Consider the following 26,577-nt stretch of genomic DNA (forward strand, 5'->3'; position numbering starts at 1 on the left):
ACATTACAATACATTTGAGAATGCTCTCTCACTATCAACATTACTGACTGGGATCCATAGGCCTTCACCGCAGCTTCCACAAAATGCTCATATTCTGGTTTCAGAAAAAAAAGAATGGCAATCACTCTACCTGCTCTACATGAACTAGTAACTAAACACTGTGTATGTTTCAACGTATTCTGACGTTGAGTTCTCGTAGGATGGGAATTTGCTTTATTAGACGAGAGTTCATCATTTTCTAAATCACCTTCCATTATGCTTCTTCGATCAAAAAGTTTACCGAGAGAAGAAATGATAAACTTTCCTGTGTCAAACTCTATTAAGTGGTTCAGCTTTTTCAGGCTTGCTCTACCTACAGATTGAAACAAGGATGCTGACTGTGTCTGCATTTGTTTTGGTAGCCTGGAAAGTTTACCCAAGGTTGTCTCAAAAAAAAAAAAGTAGTAATTTAAAGCCCTTAGAAAGAACATTAAGCTTATAGGTTATTTAAGTGCATGAATTTTTTTTTTTTTTGCTAGTGCTTTACGTCGCACCGACACAGATAGGTCTTATAGCGACGATGTGGCAGGGAAGGGCTAGGAGTGGGAAGGAGGCGGCCGTGGCCTTAATTAAGGTACAGCCCCAGCATTTGCCTGGTGTGAAAATGGGAAACCACGGAAAACCATTTTCAGGGCTGCCGACAGTGGGGTTCGAACCTACTATCTCCCGAATACTGGATACTGACCGCACTTAAGCGACTGCAGCTATCGAGCTCGGTAGTGCATGAATTAACGGCATTTGGAGCTCTTTAATGTGAGAAGCAAGTTACAACATTTTGAACAATGCTCAACAAGAACATAGCTAGGTAATGAATTTTTGTTACTTCATTTGGGGTCAAGGCTTTAAAATAGTTCAGAACACCACTCTCATCTTCAATAGTTTCAACAAAGTCTAGGCCTTCTAATTCATGAAGATATTCTCCAAGGTACTCGGCATGAGTTACACCTGGTGATCACAGTAACAGGGAAGAGTTTAGCCTTAGCAGGTTCATTTTTGATTCAAGAATTGAATGTATGCATGCTTTCTCTTTTGTGTATTAAGGAAGATGTGTTTTGCCTGAACAACACATTGGTTCAAAGCACGAAGTTCCACAGCCCACACACTGCCCCCCAAATTCAGTTTATGAGCCCAGCACTGCGTGTGTATTAACCCTTCTGAAACTAAAACCCTAACTGTGTTTATACACTTGGCCATGTAACGTGCTGAATCTGGAATTATAGAAACTACATTCTGGTACAAATTTCAAGTTTGTGAATTACACTCATAATTACTTGTGAACATTCTGTAGCATTAGCATTTGTAATAACTTTCACTCCCTTCTACGGATAAGTTCTGAACTGTACTATCGTCAATACTAAGCACGTAATCAGAACCATAAACACTGAAACTCTCTCATCTTTCACAGCTTCTTTTAATCTTTCTCCTCCTTTGTGATGATTTGAGGTACATAAACTTCCTGCAGTCTTCCAGTTGTGGGCAAGTCTCCAGCACCTCAAAAAAAATCAATAGGCCTAATATTTGAGAGCTATTTAACATTATTTGAATGAATTAAATGATTTATAATTATAAGTAAATGAGGGATCCAGCATGAATTATCTAGGCCTAAATGTCATCAAACGAGAAAACTAGCATAACTGCACAAAGTTATTAGAAAAACAACCTCAAATTTCTTCCTTGGAAAAATTGTATAGTATTGCACAAACTGGTACCGTATATATTTCTCCATCCCCTCTCTCAGCTTTTTCCAGTGGGGCCACTGTCCTCATGACAGAGCTTGGTCTGAATTTGCAAAGATAGGTTCTCCTACTAAATTACATTACTAAGAGAGCCTTTTTCAGTGTTTTTATTTTGCGCCGGTTGGTAAGGGAAGCAGCGAGTTAGGAATTCTGGGAATGACCTCATGTCGGCGAATGGCTCAGTATGTAGCTGGCCGGCTAATGGTCAATGGCGTGTGAAATATTTTATTCGGTTATAAACGTAAATGTATGTTTTTTGGGTGGGTTGGGTGGGTCCCTGGCATTGGTAATGAACACATCTCTCTTCTACAAGGATTTTAAGGTATGATTCATATATATTTCTTTGTGAAGTAGTGTATTATAAGCTGAAGTGAATACACTAGGATTGTACCAAACTCTGTTATTAAGGTGTTTCAGGCACATGTCCTTTCTCTACCACTCAATTTGTACATTACAGTATTTGCTCATTAGCATCTGTCTAGTTTTGTCAAAACCGAGCTCGATAGCTGCGGTCACTTAAGTGCGGCCAGTATCCAGTATTCGGGAGATAGTAGGTTCGAACCCCACTATCAGCAGCCCTGAAGATTGTTTTCCGTGGTTTCTCATTTTCACACCAGGCAAATGCTGGGGCTGTACCTTAATTAAGGCCACGGCCGCTTCCTTCCCACTCCCAGCCCTTCCCTGTCCCATCTTCGCCATAAGACCTATCTGTGCCGGTGCGATGTAAAGCAACTAGCAAAAAAAAGTTTTGTCAAACATGTAGAATCCTTCCGATGCAAATTCTTTTTTCTTGATTGATAAATTTCATTTTGTTCCGTATCGATAGTCACCAAATGTCATAAAAGAAAGAAAAATTCCACCTGATCAATACTTATTTATCATAACACGTATAACAGGACCAGTTTCGACCTCTTACAAAGTCATCTTCAGCTAATTGTATTAGAATCTTTTATTATTTGCATCTTTGTATTATGCCTCACTATTTAAGAACTTTATAACAGATTCTGAATTTGACAACATTATGGTGGTTATTCTTATGCTTTGCTAAGCTGTAAAATTAGAAAAAAATATATACACAAATTAAAATGCTCTTAATACATAATAAAATATGACACAATATATACACATGTCCAATTATTGACAAGAATAATTGAATGAGTTCGTCATCTATCTTAATCTTTATGCATAATGAGTATGTTGAACTAGTTTTGTGATAGTTACAATAGGCGTTTGCCTTGTCAGTTAAAAGGAGTTCCATTAACATGTACATGCTTAGTCGTGTGAGATAAGCTTAATTGTCACTTATAAGGTGGTTAATACTGCATTCGTATTAACAGTAATTACATTAGTTAATATGAAATTATGTGTTGATTGTCCATTAAAATAATAAATTACATAAGCACAATGAAGCATTAACAGACATGGTAAAATGTGCTTGGATGCACTGTTGATAGTCTAAAGCAACAGGTAACAGTATATTCTCGCGTTGTTTTTATAGTTCATATTACATTGGTTGATATGAAAACTGTCCATTATAATAAATTACATAAACACATTAAAACATTAACAAACATAATAAGATGTGCTTGGACGTAAATGTCTGTTGACAGTCTAAAGCAACAAGTGACAGTATGTTCTTGTGTTATTTTTACATATCGTTAAAAGTGAGAGTTATAAGCTTGAGTTTGTGTAAGCATTTTGCCAATGTACATAATTCAACCACTTTATCTTACTAATGTTCAAATTTTGTTGATTTGAAAATAAGTTTGCGTGATGTTCTGGAGATTGTTAAGTGCAGTTCACTTTGAGTGCTAAAACCATTGCTATTGGTGGCTCTTTCCTTTCTTATGATGTTGGTAAGTATCTGTAAGTATGAAGAATGAGATTTCCACCTAATCAATACTTTATTACAAAATGTTTAAAGTTATCTACATTAAAACAATACCGGTTTCGACCTGTAAAAAGGTCATCCATCAGCTGTTGGTGAACCTGCTTAATAGCGATTGTACATAAAACGTTACTAAAACTAATTTAACAAGAATGCCTTATTCTAATATAATATTACTATTAAGATATATACATATGGTACAATATGGGGCTTAGACTCGTTGGAGTTCCATTCAAAAATCTGTGCTGTTGCCAACATTATGTCAAACAATATAACATATATACATATGGTGCAATAAAGGGCTTTGGCTTGCTGGAGTCCCTTGAATGCCACACACTCCAAAAATTGTATAACAGAGGTTGAAAATACAGTTCCTATAGAATAGAGGATCACAGAGGTTTCGGTGTCAAGTTGAAACGTCTATGCAGCATGTCGGCACTGAGACCAACCGTTGTGAATACACAATCAAGGTGCTTTGTTGGGCCGCAATTTTGCGGGGAGCGTAATCGACAGGTTCTGTAGCTTGCTCATTCTTAGTGTATGATGTTGCTGATAAATACTAGTTTCCAGGTTCCTTGTTGAGGCATGTCATGCTATGGATGAAATTTTGAAATTAAAGAAAGGTTGATAGGGTTCCCCTCTTCACACTTGCATTTGTATTCAGGTAAATTCAAAAATCTGAGAAAGAAAAAGGAAGTGGGATTAGAATAACTGATAGAGAGTGCCTGCTAAATGGAAGTTTTAGTAATGTTTTATGTACAATCGCTATTAAGCAGGTTCACCAACAGCTGATGATGACCTTTTTACAGGTCGAAACCGGTACTCTTTTAATGTAGATAACTTTAAACATTTTGTAATAAAGTATTGATTAAGTGGAAATCTCATTCTTCATACTTGCATTCTTAATTCATCAATACGGACAATGAAGCTGATAGATTAAAGTATCTGTAAGTCAAAATAAATGAATTAGAGATTCTTATTTGAATTAATGTTCTCATTGCCTATTAGTGTATTTGAAATAAATGCAAACTAAGCTTTCCGACATCTTGTCTTTTTAATAATGTACACATTTTATACAGCTGCCAACCTACAAGACAAAGACTACTATAGGGAATAAATTTACCTAACATACCGCCCCACCAAAAGGTATTGGCCTTTTGCAGAAAAATAATAAACTGGAACATATGCACACAAAAATGCACTAGTCAAAAATAGGGCAAACACGATTTTTATAACAGTACGTTGATAATGTTCAAGCAAACTGTAGTTTGATGATCATTCCCAGTTTGTTTCTGGCAATACACACAACTTGTTGATAGGACGCATCATGGCACCAGAAGGGCTACTCTGGCGAGACTGTCATTTCCAAGATGGACCTTTTCCACCAATCCTCTTCTCCATTGAAGAGGAGGCAGGTTGTCATCCTTGATGAACACAAGATCACCAGGACGTAGGTTAGGATGCTCTTGTGTCCATTCGTAATGTTGCTGAAGTGTGTTGAAGTAATCCTTATACCACATATTCCAGAAGTCTTGAGTCACTTTTTGTATATGTCTCCATTTAGAGAGACTATTGATGGGACAAGGTTTGAGATCGTGGTCGGGAAGTGCCGTGAGTTGCTCACCGATAAAGAAGTGTGATGGAGTGAGATAGGATGAATCTGTCGGATCATCGCTAAATCTGGATAGCGGGTGGCTGTTCAGGCAAGCTTCGATCTGTGAAGATAGGGTAGTTAATTCTTCAAAGGTGAGTATTGTTGTTCCCATCGTTCTTTGAAGATGAAATTTAAATGCTTTTACCATGGATTCCCAAGCACCTACAAAATGAGGTGCAGATGGAGGGATGAAGTGCCAGGTAATGCCTATTCCTTTTGCGATCTTCACAATTTCTTTTTCTTGCTTTGGATCTTGTAAGAACTTCTGAAGTTCCTTTAACCCCTCAGCGTCGCAGCCATTTAAATAGCTTCCTACCCCGCGGCCGGATGAGATTTCAACTACGCGCGACCGAAATACATCGATTCACTTAAAGCGTTACTACAAGTATAAGAGTAGCCCGATTTTCACAAAATTTGGAATTCCTTATGACAGAACTATGTACATGCAGATAATTACATAATTGTTTCACATTCCCTTAGTAATTTAGTTCCGTGTGATAGAGTTCGAAGCATTCTTTGAGACAGGGACTCAAGTCACACTCCTGGCAGCAGTACACTGACGTCTTCTTTCCGCCGTGTTTTGAACACAGGATACAATGTCTCTGAGGTTTGGATTTCCAACTCTTGGGTGCTAATTTCCTGATAAAATGTCTTTCCTGCAACCTTGGAACTGTATTATCTGATGCGCGCCGGCCTTGAATATTTCGTTCCCCTCCCTCCCGAGCGTATTTTGTAAACAAACCTTTCACCAGCTGAACCCGATAAGGTAATTGCTCAATATTTGTCTCTGTGACCTGTGTGAGTATTATTAGAGAATTTAACAATCAGAATTCACCGTTGAAAACTTCTCTTTGACCTGCATAATTATCTATATTCTCTTGCACGATTTTTCCAAGTACTGTTTCCTCCTCATCGTCACTCTCATCATTTACCACTGCTACATCATCTATTTCATTATCACTGCTGCTTATACTGTCACTACTACTTCCGACTAAACTTTCGTCTTAATTATACAGTATTTCAAACACGTTACTGTCAGTCATACCACGGCTGAGCGCGGCGCGTCACACGGACTGATGAAGCTGCTGCGAGACCGAAAGCATAGGACGAAACTGAATGAGGGGAATAACATTTATGACAAAACAAACCAACTCGATACATATTTCAGATAAAAGGTCGAAACATCGTCTTTCAAACGAGATATATACCATGAACAACTGGTTCTCATATCGTATGACAGAAAGCAGCACTAACTGAAGCCTACACAGAGCGCTCGTGGAGAGTTACGAAAATATTACAAGCTGAGAAATAAAGACAAATATAATAAATAAACCGCACTCCCAATGTACAAACAGAGCAAAGAACATCACACGAAAAGACAAAATTCTCAGACCATCATTTCTTTATTTTATTCCGTGGGAAAGAATTAAGCAAACAGACTTTAAAAAAGCAAGAGATTAGTGCTCAGACTTATTTGACAAATAATTATCCTTGCAAAAACAACTACATTATAACGATTTTTCAATTCTTATTTACAACAATGATAAACCCGAAACTGTCTTCTTGGAAACAAAACAATTTGAATATCAGTAACTCCAAAACTCTTCGCGCTACAGCCGTAAATGTGAAACCATGTAAGGGTCTATACCACGTATAGAGGTCGGCGGCTACGGAAGAAAAGAGGGTCTATACCAAGTATAGAGGTCGGCGCTGAGGGGTTAATTCCCTCTATGCACCAATGAAATTGGTGCCGTTGTCGCTGTAGATATTGGCACGACAACCTTGACGTGAGGTGAAATGATGTAGTGCTGCCATGAATGCACTTGTTGCAAGATCAGAGATGATTTCGATGTGCACAACTCTGATGAAAGACATGTGAATATTCCAGCATAAGCCTTTCCTGTTGTCTTACTTCGTCGTGTGCCTATCCGTATTAGGAATGGGCCAGTGTAGTCTACTCCAACATTCATAAAGGCTCTAGTAGGAGTAACCCTAAATCTTGGGGGGTTTGCCATTTTCTGTTGAGCTGCTGATTTTCTCAGTCTGAAGCATGTGTAGCATGAATGAATGCATTTCTTAATGATTTGGCGAATCCTCGGTATCCAATATCTCTGTCGCAGCGTTGAAATGAGTAATTGAGGTCCTGCGTGTAGTAATCTTACATGTTCAGTCAGGCAGACAAATGTGGTGAGGTGATGATCAGGAGGAAATATAAGTTGATGCTTGGCTTCATATGAAACTGGTGCGTTTTGTAGTCTTCCTCCAACTCGAAGAAACCCATTTTGGTCCAGAATTGGGCTCAGACTCTTCAGTGTACTATTTGCATCAACAGCTTTACTTTGTTTGAGGCAGAGTATTTCTCTTTGATAAGAGACCGATTGTACGATTTTGATACAGACCATGAAGGCATTATTTACCTCTTGTGGTTTCAGTGGTGATGTATCGCCCTCACTGCGAGTTTTCTTACAATTGGAAGAGAATCTGAGACACTGACCAACTGTTCTGAGTAATCTGTTTAAGGATGAGAATCTATTCAGGAATGTATCACCGTATTTTATGACAATAAGTGATGTTATAATTCTTTGGTCAGGGATCTTCGAGGTGTCGCATCCTGACTGTATTGGCCATGATGCAGGGTCTAGACGCAGCCAGCTGGGGCCTTCCCACCATAGTGCACTGTCTTGAAGAAGCCGTGGCTGTATTCCTCGTGATGCAAGATCTGCAGGATTGTCCAGTGATCGAATATGATGCCAATGGGAGGCTGGCACAGTGTCTTGAATTTCTGCCACCCTGTTTGCCACGAATGTTTTCCGTTTTGTAGGACATCCGCATAACCAAGCTAATACGATTGCTGAATCAGTCCAAAGTAGTACACCATCGGGGGTAGTGCGTAGAGTTTCAAGTGTTTTCTTGACGAGGCGAGCCAAAATTAAGGCACCACATAATTCCAGACGGGGAATTGAAATCTCTTTCAGAGGTGCAACCCTTGATTTTGCACAAAGAAGTCTCGTGAGAACCTCGGCTTTTTGGTTAACAGACCTTATGTACACGGCATCCCCGTAAGCAGTCTGTGAGGCATCGCAGAGGCCATGAATGTCGATATTCTTCACTATCCCTTCACTGAGGACCAGTCTTGGAATTCTGAAATTATTAAGTAGTGGTGTTTGTTGATATAGGTCAATCCAGGTATCAAGCAAATTCCCGAGTAGTTGATCACCCCATCCTGAACCTTCTTGCCACAGACGTTGCATGAAGACTTTGAAGAGAACAACTACGGGAGTTATCAGCCCTAGTGGGTCGAATATTGATGATATTATGGACAGCACCATACGTTTTGAGCACTTGGATTCCCTTGAGATCGACTAATGTGGCTTCAGGCTACAGTTGATTCAAAATTGGTCCGTTGAAGGGTGCCAAGTTAAACCCAACGTTTTTACTACGCTGCTTTCACTGTCAGTCAATGAATGTTTATATTCTCGTAAGTTCTCTGGGATTGATTCAAGGAGTTCTGGGCTATTTGTGCACCACTTTCTCAATGGAAATCCTCCAAGCTGAAGGTCTTGAAGTTCAATTCGCAGCCTTAGAGCTTCATCCAAAGTCTCTGTTCCTGAGATGCAATCACATCCACATAAAAATCATGGCGAAGGACCGAAGCCGCTCGAGGGAATCTGGTTGCTTCATCCGTAGCCAGCTGTACTAGACATCTTGTAGCTAGGTAAGCTGCTGATGATGTGCCATACGTGACTGTAGTGAGGGCGTAGGATTTTAGTTCGTCCTGAGGGCTTTCTCGCCATAATATGCATTGCAGGGGTTGATGTTTTGGGTGCACTCTTACTTGTCGGTACATTTTCTCTATGTCAGCTGTAAAGGCTATTCTAAGCATACGGAACCTCATGACCAATGAGCATAAGTCGTCCTGTGCTGTTGGTCCTACCATTAAAATGTCATTTAGTGCCATGCCATTGTCGGTTCTTGTAGAGGCATCAAAAACCACCCTTGTCTTGGTAGTACTGCTCGAATGGTTGTGAACCGCGTGATGAGGAAGGTAATATTCTGTTTGTCTTAGTGTGGAATTTTGTTGAAGTTCGACCATGTGTCCAAGTGCTTCATATTTCCTCATAAACTTGACATAATCTCGACGAAGATTGCTCTTCACTTGCAATTTTCTCTCCAGGAAATGAAAACGTTGTCTTGCAATCTCCTTTGAGCTTCCTAGGTTTATTTCCTTTTTCAGGGGTAATTCTACTACATATCTTCCACTCTCATCCCATAAGGTGGTGTCAATGAAATTTTTCTCACATTCCGCATGTTCTGGTGAACGAATTTCATGACTTATTTCCTTTATGGACCAGAGTCTTTGTATTTGATTCTCAAAACTGAGGTCAGACCTAATAAAGAATGAATTAGATCTTTGTACATTGTCTTCTCCTTCATTCATTTGCTGTGGATACTCCTCGCTTAGAATCCATCCTAATCGAGTGTTCTACAGTGTGGGATATCCTGCGTGAAATTTCCTCCCCTCCTTCATGAGATGCAAAAAGAAATGAGCTCCGATTAGTAAGTGAATACTCTGAGGAAGGTGGAAATCTGGATCAGCGAGGACGACATCCTTTGGGATATTCCATTCCTTGAGGTCAATGTTTGATGCAGGGATATTGCCAGTTATCCTAGATAGTACTATACATTCATATTGAAATGAAAGTCACTGACTGTCGAGTGCACTTCTACGTTTACCGATGAATCAGCTTCGGATGTCAGTTCACCGCATGCTTTCAGGGATATAACGGCCGTTCTTTTCTTCTTAAGTTGTTGTACCGCCTGCTCGGATATGAAGTTGCTTCGGGAACCACTATCTAATACACCTCACATGCGATGATATCTTCCGTTTGAGTCCTTGATTTTAACCGTGACTGTGCTTAGAAGAACCTGAGTGTTTGGAGTACTTCTGAGAGAGTGATACGACGATTGGAGTGTGATCGTTACCCTGTGGGTTTTGTGCCATAGTGTTGTTTATGTTAGTTTTTTCCTCATTCTGATCGTTTTTGTGTAGCAACGTGTGGTGGTATTTCTTGCATACCTTACATGTAGTACTGGATCTACATGCCTTCCAAGTGTGTGATGAACTAAGGCAGTTACTGCAGTGCTTGCTATCTTTGATCAATTTGAACCATTCACCAGAACTCAAATGGAGGAAATCAGGACATTTATACAGTCTGTGCTCTTCTGAGCAGATGTAACATCTCTCTGCTGTCGAAATGTATGATTGCTGTTGTGTTATCAAGCGTGGCGCTGATTTGGGGTAATTGTTAAGACTGACTGCAGGTGGTTGGGTAGAAGAGCAGAGTTGTAGTGTCTGACAGCGTCTCTCCAAGAAACTAATGAGCTCCTCGAATTTAACTGGATCGGAATGAGAATGCTCCTTTTCAAATTCTAACCTTGGTTTTTTTGTCTAGTCGAGAGAGTAGGAGTTCATTAAGAAGTAAATCTAGGATACTTGGTTGGGCGTTTAGGGCATTAAGATCATCTATACTGCCCTTGAATATATTGATCAGTTTGCGTATTTCACTCTCCATTGAACCTATTTTATTGGAAGTTTCCGTAATTTGCCTAATGTGTTCAGCTGCAATTAATTTGGGTGAATGATAACGACTGACCAGAATGTTGTAGGCTACTTGAAAGTTGAAGTCAGAAATGCTGATATTTCTTATGCTGTCCTTGGCTTCGCCTTTCAGAGAGGAGAGCAAGTAGTGGAATTTCTCTATGTTTAATAGGTTATTATTGTTGACCACCAGGCCTTCAAACGTGTCTTTGAAATGCAGCCAGGTAATTAGATTCCCACTAAAGGTAGGGAGATTTATTTTCGGTAATTTGATATTTCTAGGCATGTCATGCTTCAACATTACCTGACATGTTTTGTAGATTGGTGGCCTTCCTTAATTTAGCCTCCAGCAAGTCGATTGTGTCTTCGAATTCTTCTCGGTAGATCGTGTTAGATTCCTCACTTTCTTGATCATACGACTCTGGTTGGCTTTGAATTTGCTTGAATTCTTCGTTGGTGGAGAGCAATCTGTTTAATTTAACCTGAATGAGGTTGATATCGGCAGAATTTATTTCTGACTCAACGCAGTGTTGAATGCAAGTTACACAAGCCTTCAAGGTTGCTCTCCTTTTGGTTAATGTTCGTTTGTTGGAGTCTTCCATATTTATAGAATATCGTGGTGCTATAAAATGAGTAGATTTCGATAAGTTATCACAGTGTAGCGGATAATAATTATTCCGAGGTAACACGTAACTTTCTGGATGAACGGAAGAGTAAGTAAGAACTAATTACAATATTTTATAAAGGTTCGTGAATTTGTTAATAGATGATACTAGCCAGGGTAGTTGTAGCAGTGGACGGTTGTGGACCTTGTAAGAAGTTATGACTTTGGGCGAAAGGTAGCGCTAGTTGTACCATAATCTAGCTGCAAGTTCATCCGGGCTGAGAGGACCATGAAATAAATGCAAACTAAGCTATCTGACATTTGTCTTTTTAATAATGTACACATTTTATACAGCTGCCAACCTGCAAGACAAAGACTACTATAGGGAATAAATTTACCTAACAGTATTAGTGTATGCATTCTATGATATTTACTTACTGCTGTTGAGTGGTTGAGATGTGTGCAGCTTGGCTGTCTGGCGCTTACTGTACCTCGTACTGTCTGCATTATGGCTTGCGTATGACGTTGTTTGTTGACTAATCTGAGGTAGTAATTTTGTACAATAGGGATAATCTTGTTAAATAAAATATTAATTTTTCAGTTATTTCATTAATATTGTAATTGGGGTTTGTATATTGATCAAATGTTACGTATAATTCTTCATTTATATTAAGCAATGGGCCTTTGGTGTTTGTGTTTAGTATTTTCAAATCATTATCTATATCCGTAAATTTATGTTTGTAATCATGCATGTGCTGACCTATTGCAGAGAAATGATTATGTTTGATGGCGTTGATATGTTCATTGTATCTGATCGCAAAATTTCTACCAGTACACCCTATGTAACTTGTTAAGCAACTGTTACAACTGATTCGATATACTCCTGATTGAAGGTATTTATTGTTATTATTGATTGTCTTGGTATTATGTATGATGTTCCTGCTATTATGTGTAGTTCTAAAAGCTATTTCGAGATTATGTTGTTTTTTTTTGCTAGGGGCTTTACGTCGCACCGACACAGATAGGTCTTATGGCGACGATGGGATAGGAAAGGCCTAGGAGTTGGAAGGAAGCGGCCGTGGCCTTAATTAAGGTACAGCCCCAGCATTTGCCTGGTGTAAAAATGGGAAACCACGGAAAACCATCTTCAGGGCTGCCGATAGTGGGATTCGAACCTACTATCTCCCGGATGCAAGCTCACAGCCACACGCCTCTACGCGCACGGCCAACTCACCCGGTGAGATTATGTTTCTTAAAGATATTAGTCAGAGAGTATATACATGTGTTATTAAAAGTGAAAATTGCGTAGTCCTTCTTAGGTTTATCTAGCTTCAACAGTGTAGTTTTGGGTCGGGATTTGATCTTTCGAATAATGGAATTAATCATTTCTTTTTTATAACCAATTTTTCTGGCTATTTCATGAATTATTTGCATCTCTTCGTTGAAATCTGTTTTTGATAACGGTATATTAAAGGCTCTGTAAATCATGCTATGATATGCTGCTTTTTTATGGGAACTAGGGTGAATGGAGTCTGCTTTTATAGTATTTATTGTATGAATGGGTTTATGGTAAATTTTGAAGGTCAAGTGTTTCTCATGTCTAGTAATGGTCAGATCAAGATAGTTTACCTCACAGTTATTCTCGGATTCTTTAGAAATTTGTATATGTGTATCTATGGCATTTATTTTGTCTAAAACAGTATTATCGTTAGTTGTTCTGTTGTCGATGACGACAAAAATGTCATCGACAAATCTGCACCAAAAACATATTCCGTCTATTTTGCTAATTGATGTGTATTCTAGGTGGTCTATGTATATTTCCGCTAGTATACCAGATGCGGGAGACCCCATCGGTAATCCTGTTTGTTGATAAATTGTACCGTGAAACCTAAATACGTTGTTATTAACAGCGAATTCGAATAGTGTCATTAATTCTTCAATTTCTAAAATACATAGACAAAATACGAATATATATGACGAACTCATTCAATTATTCTTGTCAATAATTGGACATATGTATATATTGTGTCATATTTTATTATGTATTAAGAGCATTTTAATTTGTGTATATAATTTTTAGCTAAGCTGTAAAATTAGAAATTCTTAGTAAAGCATAAGCATAACCACCATAATCTTGTCAAATTCAGAATCTGTTATAAAGTTCTTAAATAGTGAGGCATAATACAAAGATGCAAATAATAAAGATTCTAATACAATTAGCTGAAGATGACTTTGTAAGAGGTCGAAACCGGTCCTATTATAGTGCAAATTCTTTTCTCGATCAAAAACTGTCACAACCATTTTAATAAACTGAGCACAAAATAGGAAATTAAACACATCGATCAGCAGCGATTTTCAACAGGCAAGATGAAATACACCGTCACGTAATTATGAATACAATAAATTTCTCGCTTCACAGGAAGCTAATTTAGCGATAATCGATATAGGCCTACTATATATTAGTTTTTGATAAACTGTATATCAAAAGGATTTTAATGCCACAACTTGCCTCGAAGCTCAGTCATTAACTTCAAATGAAGCAATTCCAAATTATTTTGCGATTTCGCTTAAACATAAATAGTTTTGCGTCTCTGAGCCAAATTGGTAAAATTTTGCAAAAATTCATGTAGTACTGCAAATGCATTTCAAAAGACTCTCATAATCATCACGGTTTATGTCACTTTCCTACTCCTCAATACTATTATAAGTACAATCAGAATTTCCTTCACACACGGAAATTTTATCTCATCTACTTATATGCGACTACACCTTTTCAATGCCATGATGGCAACTAAGGATTTGAATAAACGAACTGTTGTTTCTTAATCAGGATGTGTGGTATGAGTTAGACTGGGGTATTTCCAAAGTAACAAATCTAAAGATCATTTCAGAAAGCATACACAAGACATCCAAAGGTGCATTTATACTAAGCAACACATGATACAGTTGTGTTTAAAATATTCGAACAAAAATGGTCATTGTAATTTGCTCCTTAAATACTTCCTCTATCATTTCCAAATCTTGACTGTATATCAGCTCAAAACAAAATGATATAAAAGCTGAATGCCACACATTACTGAAACTTACATCAACAATTTCCAAAACAATAGCAGTCATCAGCCCTGTTATTTAACAAGAGGCAGGGTTCAGATTTCCCTCTCACAACTACAAATGCTACTACAAGAAAACATGAAAAGTCCAATTTTTCCCCCCTATATGATCTTAATACTACCCACAATCTGAGCATATTATAGAAACAATACAAAATAATTTAAAAGTGAAACTCACCAATATCATAGCAACATGAGAAAACCTGTCATAAGTCTGACAGATGTATGAGAGGCCACTATCATCTAACAGGATCTTCTGCAGAATGAAGGTCGCAACAGTCTTGGATAATTCTGAGCCACTTTCCATGATACGGAGGCACAGTGGAATTATTTCAGTAGTCAACAGGAAGGTAATCACCTCTTGTTCATCAGTCTGCACAACAGAATAATAATAATATTAATAACAATAATAATAATAACAATAATAATATTATTTACACATTTTCATTATAGACTTTCAGTAGTCAATTGCAAGCCTTTCTGAATTTACTAAACGCCTCCATAATTCCTTATTTGTAACTAGCCCTGTGGCTTCATTTAGTTCCATACCTCTTATCTTTAAATCTTTAGAAACTGAGCCTAACAATACTCATCTGAGTCTCCCTCTATTTCTCTCTAACTCCACGACAAGAGTCCATTATTCTCTTCGGTAACCTACACTCCTCAATTTGCCTCACAGAAACCCACCACTGAAAAAGTTAATATGTACAGCTTCATCAATAGAGTTAATTCCCAATTTAGTCTTCATTGCCTCATTCCAAGCATCTTCCTGCCATTGTTCCCACCAGCTTGTACCGGTGATCATTCTTGCTTGCTTTCATGTCACTTCTAAATTAAAAGAAGATGTCCTGGGCCCACCCAGCGTTCACTCCTGTACAGAACATTGGTATGAAAACAGACTAGTGCGAAGACAGTTTTGTCCGGGAGCTGACTTCCTTCTTACAGAATACTGTTGGTCGCAACTGTGAGCCCACAGCATTTGCAATGGTCATTTCAATTCAATCTCGCTATACTACCAACTGGGTCCTGGGAAGAGTCTTTTTGACTCTGGCAAATGGGAGTGAAATACGTCGTTGCAATCCATCTAGCAACAATAACATAAGGACTCGGCAAGTTTGAGTTCTCTAGCTTTCTCACTTCAACTCCAAGCACATAACCTACAGGAGTGCCCCCGTTAAGCCGAGCAACCCAGTGGAAGGTTTGGGTACCCAAACCTAGCGGGAAATTGGGTCGGCGAGCCAATCAGTGCGCGGGAGGATCACCAATCCGTCACTGAAGCAGGCGTGGTGATTAAGCTTCACATCCTTTAAGTCAAATGCAGTATGACATTAAGGTTAATAAATTCTCTGGAGGTAAAATATTCCCACAATCGGATCTCCGGGTGGGAGCAGTTCTGATGTCTCAGAAATAAAGATCTATTACAAAGAAACCTCAAATATTCAATGTCTGTACCTACAACTGTCGCTCATTGCTGGGTAGTGACAGACTAGAAGAGATTGAAGAAGAACTTGGGAAGATCAACTGGAGTATTGTTGGTGTAAGTGAAATACGTTGGAAAGGAGAAGACTGTCTTCTCTTAAAATCTGGAAATTATTTCTGTGGCGAGCCAGAAAGAAAACTGAAGATATCAGTACTAGAAGGAGTATCCAGCAGAATAGCTTGACTGGTTCTGAATGTATTAAATAACACTAGTATATTTTTCTTTACCCACCTATTAAATACAATACAATCTTAAAAATTAGGACTTTGTCCTTATCAAAATTGTTAACATAAAATTAATACACTGGATGGTACATGTTTCACCTATCAATACTAGGCATCATCAGCCATATTTTACCTTAGGAATAGATCAGGTACCTGATTGGAAATGACTTATGAATGCTGTTAAAAAGTTACTATGTCTTGTAAAATAGATTAGAGATCGTTAAACAACTATTGCAATCTAAAATGTAGTATACTATTACTTAATAATATTTGTGTTAATACTTGAGTCTAAAAACATGACAATTGTTTGAGGATTATGACATAGGTGGTTGATTCTTGATATTAAAAGATATTACAATAAAGTTAAAAATCAGAAAGCACATTCCAATTGATTGTCAAATGGCGTGTTGTTGAAAACTTGAGCATTGATAATAGTCCTTGGTTCTTGTTGAATTATATTTTGGGCTTATGCCGTGTAATTAATTATGAACAACATTCTACGCATTTCAAAAGGAACCTTGCCCTTCTTCATCAGGAGACAATGTCTGACTCGTTGGCTGAACGGTCAGCGTACTGGCCTTCGGTTCAGAGGGTCCCGGGTTCGATTCCCGGCCGGGTCGGGGATTTTAACCTTAATTGGTTAATTCCAATGGCACGGGGGCTGGGTGTATGTGTTGTCTTCATCATCATTTCATCCCCATCACGACGCGCAGGTCGCCTACGGGAGTCAAATAGAAAGACCTGCACCTGGCGAGCCAAACCCGTCCTGGGATATCCCGGCACTAAAAGCCATACGACATTTCATTTCATCAGGAGACAATAGAGAAATTAAACAACGCATTAAAGATTGCTACGAGAAAGCAACAAGGAGCTTAAAATGGTGCCCTAAGATGAATTTGTGAAGCGTCAGCTCTACAAGAGGAAATTAACACCTTGAGAACCACCTTTGGGAGCAACGGTTACAGCAGAGCTTTGATCTCAATGGTTCTGAAATCGATGCATAATCGGATGTCTGTTAAGGAAAAAGATGTAAAAGGAACTGTGTACCTACCTTACATACATAACACGACGGATCGTATTGTTAAAATCATGTACAAACTGTTTTTGGAACATCAATTAAGATTAGGCAACTCCTGCGACCAACAAAGGATAGTTTGCCTAAATTGCAACAACCTGGTATCTACAGAGTTTCCTGTACGTATGAAAAGGTTTATATTGGGCAGACTTCGCGAACGGTATGTACTTGCATCAAAGAATATACCAAGTGTATGAGACTCAACCAACCTGATAAATCAGCTGTTGTTGATCATGCCTTAACACCTGGTCATGATGTCTTGTTCCAAGAAGAGGACGTTCTTGCCCGTATAAAGCAATATGGCTCAAGAAATCAGAGAGGCGGTTGAAATACGTAAACACCCAGATAATTTCAACTGCGATACAGGCTATAACTTCAGTGAATCATGGCAACCTACAATCAGAACCATTAGAGAATAATGCTTTACTGTTGCCATTCGTTGTCTCTAGCATGGGGCTAAAATGGCGCCCCTTTTACATCTTAGGGGACCATTTTAAGTTCCTTGTTGTTTTCTCCTAGCAATCTTTAATGAGTTGTTTAATTTCTCTGTTGTCACCTGATGAAGAAAGGCAAGGTTCCTTTTGAAACGCATAGTGTGTTGTTTATAATTTACACGTCATAAGCCCAAAATATAATTCATGAATAAGTTCTACTTTCTTCCATAAGCCCCATTAATACAAATAGCTCCCCATAAAATTACAATTTGTTTGCCAAGTGTTTCCAAGAAGTTCCTTGGCTGTCTAATGGAGGTGAGATTCCATTACTGAAAATATATCTACTATGGAGTTCGAGTCAGATGGATACCTTCCTTTCTTGGATGTTCTACTAAGAAAGAAACCGGACGGCTCCTCAGGGCATAACATCTATCGTAAGCCTCCCCACATAAATCGCTATCTTCATGCAGATTCTCACCACCATCCAGCACAAAAACAAAGCATTCTCACGACACTCACCAAGAGCGCGACACGAAGTTGTGAGCCATCAAATATCCAGGTAGAGATGGACACACTCAAAGTCACATTCAAGGGTAATGGTTATGGTGATGTGCAGATTCACAGAGCCCTGCATTCAAGAGAAAGGATCAAGCAAAGCTCATAGAAGGAAGAAGTGAAGAGAACTTCCTACCTGCCTTATATTCACATCACAGATTGAATTGACAAGGTCCTCCACAAACACAATATAAAAACCGTGTTTGGCACCGTCACTAAAACCATTTTTACATCCTGGGGTATACAAAATTCTCTGTACTTGCAGCAAGGTATACATTGGACAAACATGCCGGTCCACTGGTACTCATATAAAGGAACGTGAACGAAATATTCGTTCTCAACCAGCCAAACAAATCCGCAATATCTGAGAACGCCCTATGCTCGGGTCATGAAGCCGTGTTCCAAAATGCTCTAGTTTTTACCCACACTCGATACTACAGGTCCAGGATTATACAGGAAGCCGTGGAAATATGTAGAAATCCTAATAATTTCAACAGGGACACTGGCTACCAATTAAGGAATACATGGTTGCCAGCCATTAAGGATGTACGTAGGTAGTTCCCTTCCATGTCCCTTCACTATTGTTATTTTGTTTCGGTGTTTTCCAAATTCGTACGTTCCTCATCACCAGATGTTTCATTCCAGGCTTGTGCCAATGTCATACTTTCATATGTGTATGTACATCTGGTATGTGAGTCCCTCTCAGATTGATTCTGATGGTTCTGTCAGCTTCTGCTTTGAACGCTAACGCTGTACCGCGTACGGTGAGCCATCTGGTGATGAATGAACGTACCACTTCCACTTGTATCTTTTAATGCCTAAATTCAAACGTCATTCTCGGAGAAGTCTTCCTCGTGAACAGTCGAGATTTTCGTCCGATGATGCACAGCAAAGTTCTCTGCAAAACGTAAAGAATTTCACCTTATTTTCTTGACATGACATAAGCCCAAAAGTTTATATCATGTCTATAAGTACAGGCCGTGAAAGCATCAATGGTAACAATATAACCAGTTGTTTAGAAAATATGCCATCTGGGTTAATATTACCATTTTAATGAACTGCTTGATTTTTATTTTTGGAAATATGACATGGTCACTTTACTATTTTTAACTGGTTTAATACTGAAATTTCTGACAAATTACAGAAGAGGAAAACTCTGAGCTGAAGGCTAAATATTCACTCGTTTTTGTCATGAAGTAGCCAATGGTTTCCAAGCAGCTAAATGCTGCATTTAACAAAGAAAGTAATGAATGAAACAAAAAATAGACTTGGGGCGGGGGGGCGGCGGCGGGAGGTGCCCGCATCGTGTCATCTAGTGACAGTTGGGTAATGAAATGGAAGAAATTGATCTCTTCTCTACAGCAGGAAAGTTGATATGGAAAAGTGTTATTGCCCCTTGAAAAAAACTGCACGGGTCCATGCTTCCTTGGCAAAGGTTCTCACACTCTGCTAAAATACATGTCCCTGCTGTATCCTGAGCTCTTTGTCCAATTGTACAATTCGGTTGTATCCCGATGTCTGCATGCAATTCGATAGCAAAGTTTTAAAAATTGAACTTCGTAATAGACCCCCCCCCCTTTTATTTTCTCTTTTATAGATGCAAAAAATAACAGGGGGGGTGGGTCCAATATATAACAGCCTCCAGTTTTGTGCAGTGAACACACGACTTCTGGCTATAAAGAATTATAAATTGTATGTATTCAACACTATTTTTTAATAAATTTATGATTGTATTACAAGTCTTACTGGCTACCTTCGTTCGACGGCAGTACTTCTAAATTTAAAAAAAAGAAACCAATAAATGGTGAACACGTGGCTTTTAGGCCTTCATATAATGTAAATATAATCTATCAGTTGTTCACTCTTATATCACATCATTCATTTCATCCCGTTAACTCCTGTGATGACAGTGATGTTACATCCAGATGTAAAAAACTTGCTATAAAGATGCATTTCACTTCATATCGGACCCCGTACAGATAAAGGGATAAGGGTCAGGCATACAGTTTTACTTATATTATGCAATATTAATACAAAGAGAAAGAAAAAGAACTTAATGCGAGTCTTTTGTCTCTGTCACTTGAGCATCAGGCCTATCATACAGTAAACCTAACCACTGCTTTCATTTGAATTATCATCTGTGTTGCCAACTTCCCAGCTATCGGGGTTATCATCCCAAATGACGTCATCCTCACTGCTGTTGAAAGCATTCAAGATCCCAGTCTTTCTTGATGCTTTTATGATACAGTAGAACCTCGATTACATGTTCCCGGAAACTACTTTTCCCCGCACTTTTCGTTCAAATTACATGGTCCCGCGAGCGTCTTAATTAAATCACGTTGTAAAAATCCCACATCATCCGTTCCTTGAAGAAATGATTTCCCGGATCAACTGTCCAGAAATTTCAGTCCCATCAACTCTAAATCCTGGATCATGTGTTTTTCAAGAAACTGTATCTTACAAGAGGACGGCTACGGCAGACTTACGAATCTTGGTGTTGATGTCCCGTCATTGCGGTGATTTGAGGAAGTACTATACTGGAAAAGCGATCGGCGGTGAACTTGTATAAGGGATCGTCTTAGCATCACATCTGGATAGTAATGTTTAGAGAAACCTTGGAAATTATACAGCAAAGAGTGCCCACAACAATTGGAAGGAGACAGAGCGCATTTCGACAGCTCTATGTGAACACGGAACGAGTTTCGTCAAATGTTTGTTCTTGCTAAACATCTACATAATGTCCAGGGTCTGCCTGCTGTCATTTCTTGATGGATGCAGTACTTTTGCATCCATCTCTTGGCACAGGCCAGAGCAAAGTGTAGCTTCCACTGAAGTCCCAGTCTCATCAATGGCTGTGACAATATGAAAGCTCCTGGGGTATGGGTGGTGCTGAGTAACGGCATTTAGAGTACAACCAGTGCATCTGAGTGTTATGAAAGGTGTTGCTCATAGGGTCAGTCATGCTACAATAGCACTGCCTGGCCCAGTGAGGAAAGCAATGGCAAACTACCTCACTCCCCGTCATGCCTAGTATGCCTCATTTTGGTACTGCCATTGGTTTTGTGGTTTTCCTATAACTGCATAGCCTTTGGTGGTGCTATTTGAGGATCCAACCGGCCTCTGGGCTGATGACCTAACAGACAGACATGTCCAGGGTTAGATGTTCATTTTTTTACTTTTTTCAAGTGTATCGCCAAACAGGTTTTCGGCATTTCCCTCAGGGCACTGTATAATCACTGGGCTTTCAGGCAGGTATGGAAACTGCTTCTTCTTAAGTAACACAAATTTAGTATTTTAATATTATCGTATACTGTTATGCTATCGAGACCAAACAGATGATGCACCTTACATACATAAAGCCATGGGATGTTTTGGGATAGCCTATTACTGTTTTCGCCAATATAAGACTGGGAATTTCATGTTTTTATGTTAAAATGTTATAAAAAGCGCAGTCTTTTATTTGCGCACATTACATTTAAAAACTTTGTATCATTTTGCACTCGTACCAAATTGTACGGTGAACGCGCTTTCCATCTGAGCTCAAGGTCACGAATAATCGTAATTTCGGAAGTGTTAATGATATTTTTCTCTTTCTAATTTGACTGCGGTTAGTGACGGGCAGAATTGAATACAATGCATTCGAGAACTTGAGGACTGATACTTACATTCGAAACCATATTCCCGAGTTCAACATAACTTTTAAAAGTCGATGTAGGCCTAATTTACACGGTATAAGATTTCCATAAACTGACTAGGAACATTATACCGGTGACCAAATTACAATGGAAGATTTAAAAAGAAAAAGGATTTCGAATCATGTTGGACGCTTTTGTATCTAATGTGCTTTATTTTATTAGATTAGAGAATTAAAAACTACTTGTGGTCGATTGTTGTTTGGCTTTGCGTTACGGGTATTAGATTTTTCGAAGAGTTTTGCTGATCAAAGTTGCTGAACTAAAATAAGTTTTCTACAGAATTTGACGAAGTTTCCCCGGTAAAACTGAATGTAAAGTTTCGAAATTTTTAGGTCGCGTACCGATAATTAACGTTTGGAGCCAGCCCCGCGGTCTAACTTGCCTGCCTCTCACCCGGAGGACCCGGGTTCGATTACTGGCCAGGTCAGGCATTTTTACCTGGATATGAGGGCTGGTTCCAGGATCAGTCATTCTACGATTACCTTTAATTGAGGAGCTATTTAATGGTGATATGGTGACCCCGGTCTAGAGAGCCAGGAATAACGGCCGAGAGGATTCGTCACACTGACCATGTGTCATCTCGTAACCTGCAGGCCTTCAGACTGAGGGTGGTCGCGTGGTAGGCGGAAGGCCCATTGGGGCTGTAGTTTGGTTTGGTTTAGGGGCGTTTGTAAGATTATAAGTATACATATTTCATTTTTGTGATGTTTAGCCAAATTGTTGATGGTTCATTCGTTCCGGGATTTTTCATTTTCCTGTGTTGTACTTTTTTTTCGTGGTCCCTCCAGAAACGGAGAATCGAGGTTCCACTGTAGTTTCACTCCCAATTACAGTCCAAACAGTGAGAATCTATTTACAGATGGTCTCTGTATTCTCTCAGTATGTGTATGTGTAGCAGAAGATACACTTTCCAAATAAAGCCGCACTGTACAAAGCATGCCAAACCACCGCTGATCGCTGGCTTAACTTAAAGGTGTGGATGTAATGCCTTTCATTAACATAATGTTTAATTTCGAACGTCCGTTGTATCGATGTTTTGATTAACGCATAGTATGATTTGTTTGGCGTCTCCGAAAACTACAAAAGTAGTTAGCAGGACATAAAAACAATAACATTCTTATTCTTATTATGATTTCTCAGGAACGTTGAGGAGTAAAACAATCGTTATGATTGGATTTATCTCGCCTGCTATGATAATAGCAACAGTTCAACTAAACTAATGTAAACTCATTTCCTCATCCCAAGGTGGTGCAACCCTTTTTGGGCATGTCCCATATAGAGTGAGCTGCCATTGTTAAATTTCTGGCAATACCGGGAATCAAACTCGGGTCCCCGAGAATGGCAGCTAATTGTGCTAACCGTTATGCTGGGGTGGAGGACATTCTTAACTACAAACCATAAGACATATTGCACGACTGATACATGCTTGCAATGTGCGGGTCAGACATATGAATTTGTTTACCTATTTGTGTGACATCATTGGAGCTGTACCTACATTTTGTAAGTATGAAACAAAAACGTACTGCACAACTTTGATGTGTCTGCATCGCACGGATTGGGTGGACGTAACTATTCACCTATTTGTGTGATGTCATCGGAGCTGCAATACGGCCTGTACCTGCTTTGAAGTGGAATCGATGTTCTTCATTGTTGAATTACATTGGGGGATCTTATATGAGAGTTAATTTTTCACTTTCTTTGTCTCTAAAAGCCAGAGGGGTCTAATTATACACGAGGAAATAGGGTACACGTCCCTGCTGCATCTTTTCCCTGATTTCTTTGTCCAATTATACAATTTGGAGATATTCTGATGTCTGTGTACAATATGACAAAATTGCTTTTTAAAAGGAACATTGCAGTGCCCTCCAGCTAACCCAAAAAATGATGTAAAATATTCCCAGTACTTCGAGGTTACAAAAGAAAAATACAGTAGAAGACCGCTATAGCGAGTATGGCATATAACGAGAACCCCGTTATAACAACATTTTTTGCCGGTCCCTTCAAAATTCCGATATTAAACTGTGTATTATCCTTCGGTTACAGCGAGGGCACTATCACTGACGCATCCGTTATTACGAGCGATTTTTTTCCATTACCGATATTTATGCACCCCAGCGATTATGTTGCATGCGATCGATCTGTTTCGGTATCGTTTCCTCACTATGCCCACTAGCGAGTTCTCTCGTCGACATTCGAAGGCGATGTCGGAGTCGATTAGTGAAACCCGTCAACTGCTGTTCTGTAGAGAAAATTCAAAATGAAAGAGGACTTTTTTGCGCAGTAAATGCGTAAATAACGTGTCCGATAACATTTGTAACCCGTTAAAAATAAAGGCTGAGGAAATGATCACTTAATTTTAATGCTAAATACTGCAATTAATTAAGGATGAAATACACCTCAAGATATGGCAGTGTGCATAATTGATTTCAGAGGTTAGATTCTATTTTCTCACGACTGTTTTATTTCAGAAAGGCTATTATCATGTAAATTTATAGCGACAAGAGTATTTTCTACTGGCGCTAGAAATACCGCACGTAAGTATTCACGATAAATATAGTACGGTTAGGTTAGGTCGCGCTGTTTGAATGACAAAACGGTATAGTTTTCTCGCTACCTGCATTTGCGAGCTCTCTCGTCGACATTCGAAGGCGATGTTGGGGTTGATTAGTCTAGTAATACCCGTCGACTGCTGTTTTCTAAAGAAAATTCGAAATAAAAGAGGATAACGCGTTTTCTCAATAAATGCGTAAATAACGTGGCCGATAGCAGTTGTTAACTAGTTAAAAATACAGGCTGAAGTAAACGGTTTCTTAATTTTAATGTTATATACTGAAATTAAGTAAGAATGTGATACACCTCTAGATGTGGCAAAGTACATCACTGATTTCAGAGGATACCGTAGTTTATATTTTCTCGCATCTGGTTAAATTTCGGAATGGTTATTCCCATGTAAATTTTAGCGAGGAGGTTATCATTTCTCTACATGCATTTGAAATGTGTTTTCACGATACACTGAAATGTTTGCCACAGAAGCCTCTGGAGTGATACCGTATTTTTTTCTCTTTTTTTTTTTTTTTTTTTTTTACTATTGGCTTTACGTCGCGCCGACATAGATATGCCTTATGGCGACGATGGGACAGGAAAGGGAGGAAGCGGCCATGGCCTAATTAAGGTACAGCCTCAGCATTTGCCTGGTGTGAATGAGGGAAACCACGGAAAACCATCTTCAGGGCTGCCGACAGTGGGGTTCGAACCTACTATCTCCCGAATACTGGACACATTTAAGCGACTGCAGCTATCGAGCTCAGTGATACCGTATTTCTCCGAATCCAAGATGACAATTTTTTTCCTCAGAATATCATGTGAAATATCAAGGGTTGTCTTGCATCCGTGGCCTTGGCAACTACCGTAGTAACCACGGTGCTATCTCCCCCCTCCGCGCGTGCACACGAAACTCGTTGACAATAATAAACGACCGTCTCTTTATTATGCAGTGCTAGCCCGCGGCGACCGGTTGTTCAGTGGCTATGTGTAACGTCGCTGGATCTCGGGAAATAGTGAAGAGAGAATAACATTATATTAGCCTCTCTACACAATCATTTCTCAAATCTGCAGAATGGCATTAAAAAAATGCAAGCAAATTCTTAGAAAGGCCATGGCTACTCAGTAGCAGAGTTATAACGCGTTCACTGTACCTGACGCTTAGTAAAATTAAGTTTTAGAGATAGCAGGAATATTTTTGTGATGGATCGTCTTACTGTAAAGATATGTGGAACACGTATTGACGGCAAATTTTCAACTGGTGCTCGTCGATACTATGATGACAATTTTAAGTTAATGGTTATTAAACACTCTTAAATGTAGAATAATCGTGCAGCTGAAAGAAAATACGGCATAGGCCTAACTAAAGCCAATATTCGGCGTTAGCGTGAAAACAAGGATAGCTAAAAAAAAAAAACTGTGCATTTGTGGTCCGCAACATGGACACTTTAAAGAAGTCGCAGATGAAATTGTGAAGTATGTGTACAAAAAACGCAAGGGCGGAATTGCCATACGGCGGCGCAATAAACTCGTTGGTTGACCTTCAACGTCAGCGATTACGCCTATACATCGCTAGCCGCTGAAGTTGGCCAAAGCCAACAAGTGAGATGTGCGTGTAGCGGCAGCCAGTTATATTTGACGCTGAGTCAAAGTAACAGTTTTATAGTTAAGCAAGAATATTTTCCGATGAATCATCATATTGTAGAGACGCGTGAAATAGGTATTGCCGACAAATTTTCAAAGGGTCACTTCGATATTATGATGTCAATTATAAGTTAATGGTTATTAAACCCGCTGAAATAGATTAAAATGGTTCAGCCGAAAAGTAGGCTAATACGCCATAACTAAAGTCAATGTTCGACGTCTAAAAATAGTCTAAAATAGTGTACTGTATAAGAAAGGCATTTTATGATTTTACAAAGCACTTTTTAAGACTGATATAC

The 26,577-nt window shown here is 39.1% G+C and overlaps 1 protein-coding gene across 1 annotated transcript in view; it reads right to left on the minus strand.

Annotated features, from left to right (window-relative positions):
• Rcd-1 (Required for cell differentiation 1) overlaps positions 1-26,577 on the minus strand; it is a 57,027-nt gene that overhangs the window by 16,126 nt on the left and 14,324 nt on the right. The window contains exon 4 of the mRNA XM_067149189.2: positions 14,809-15,003. Coding sequence (XP_067005290.1) covers positions 14,809-15,003 — 195 coding nt within the window. The remainder of the gene's footprint in view (positions 1-14,808; positions 15,004-26,577) is intronic.

Source organism: Anabrus simplex, chromosome 6, assembly GCF_040414725.1.
Source record: "Anabrus simplex isolate iqAnaSimp1 chromosome 6, ASM4041472v1, whole genome shotgun sequence".
NCBI classification, from domain to species: domain Eukaryota; kingdom Metazoa; phylum Arthropoda; class Insecta; order Orthoptera; family Tettigoniidae; genus Anabrus; species Anabrus simplex.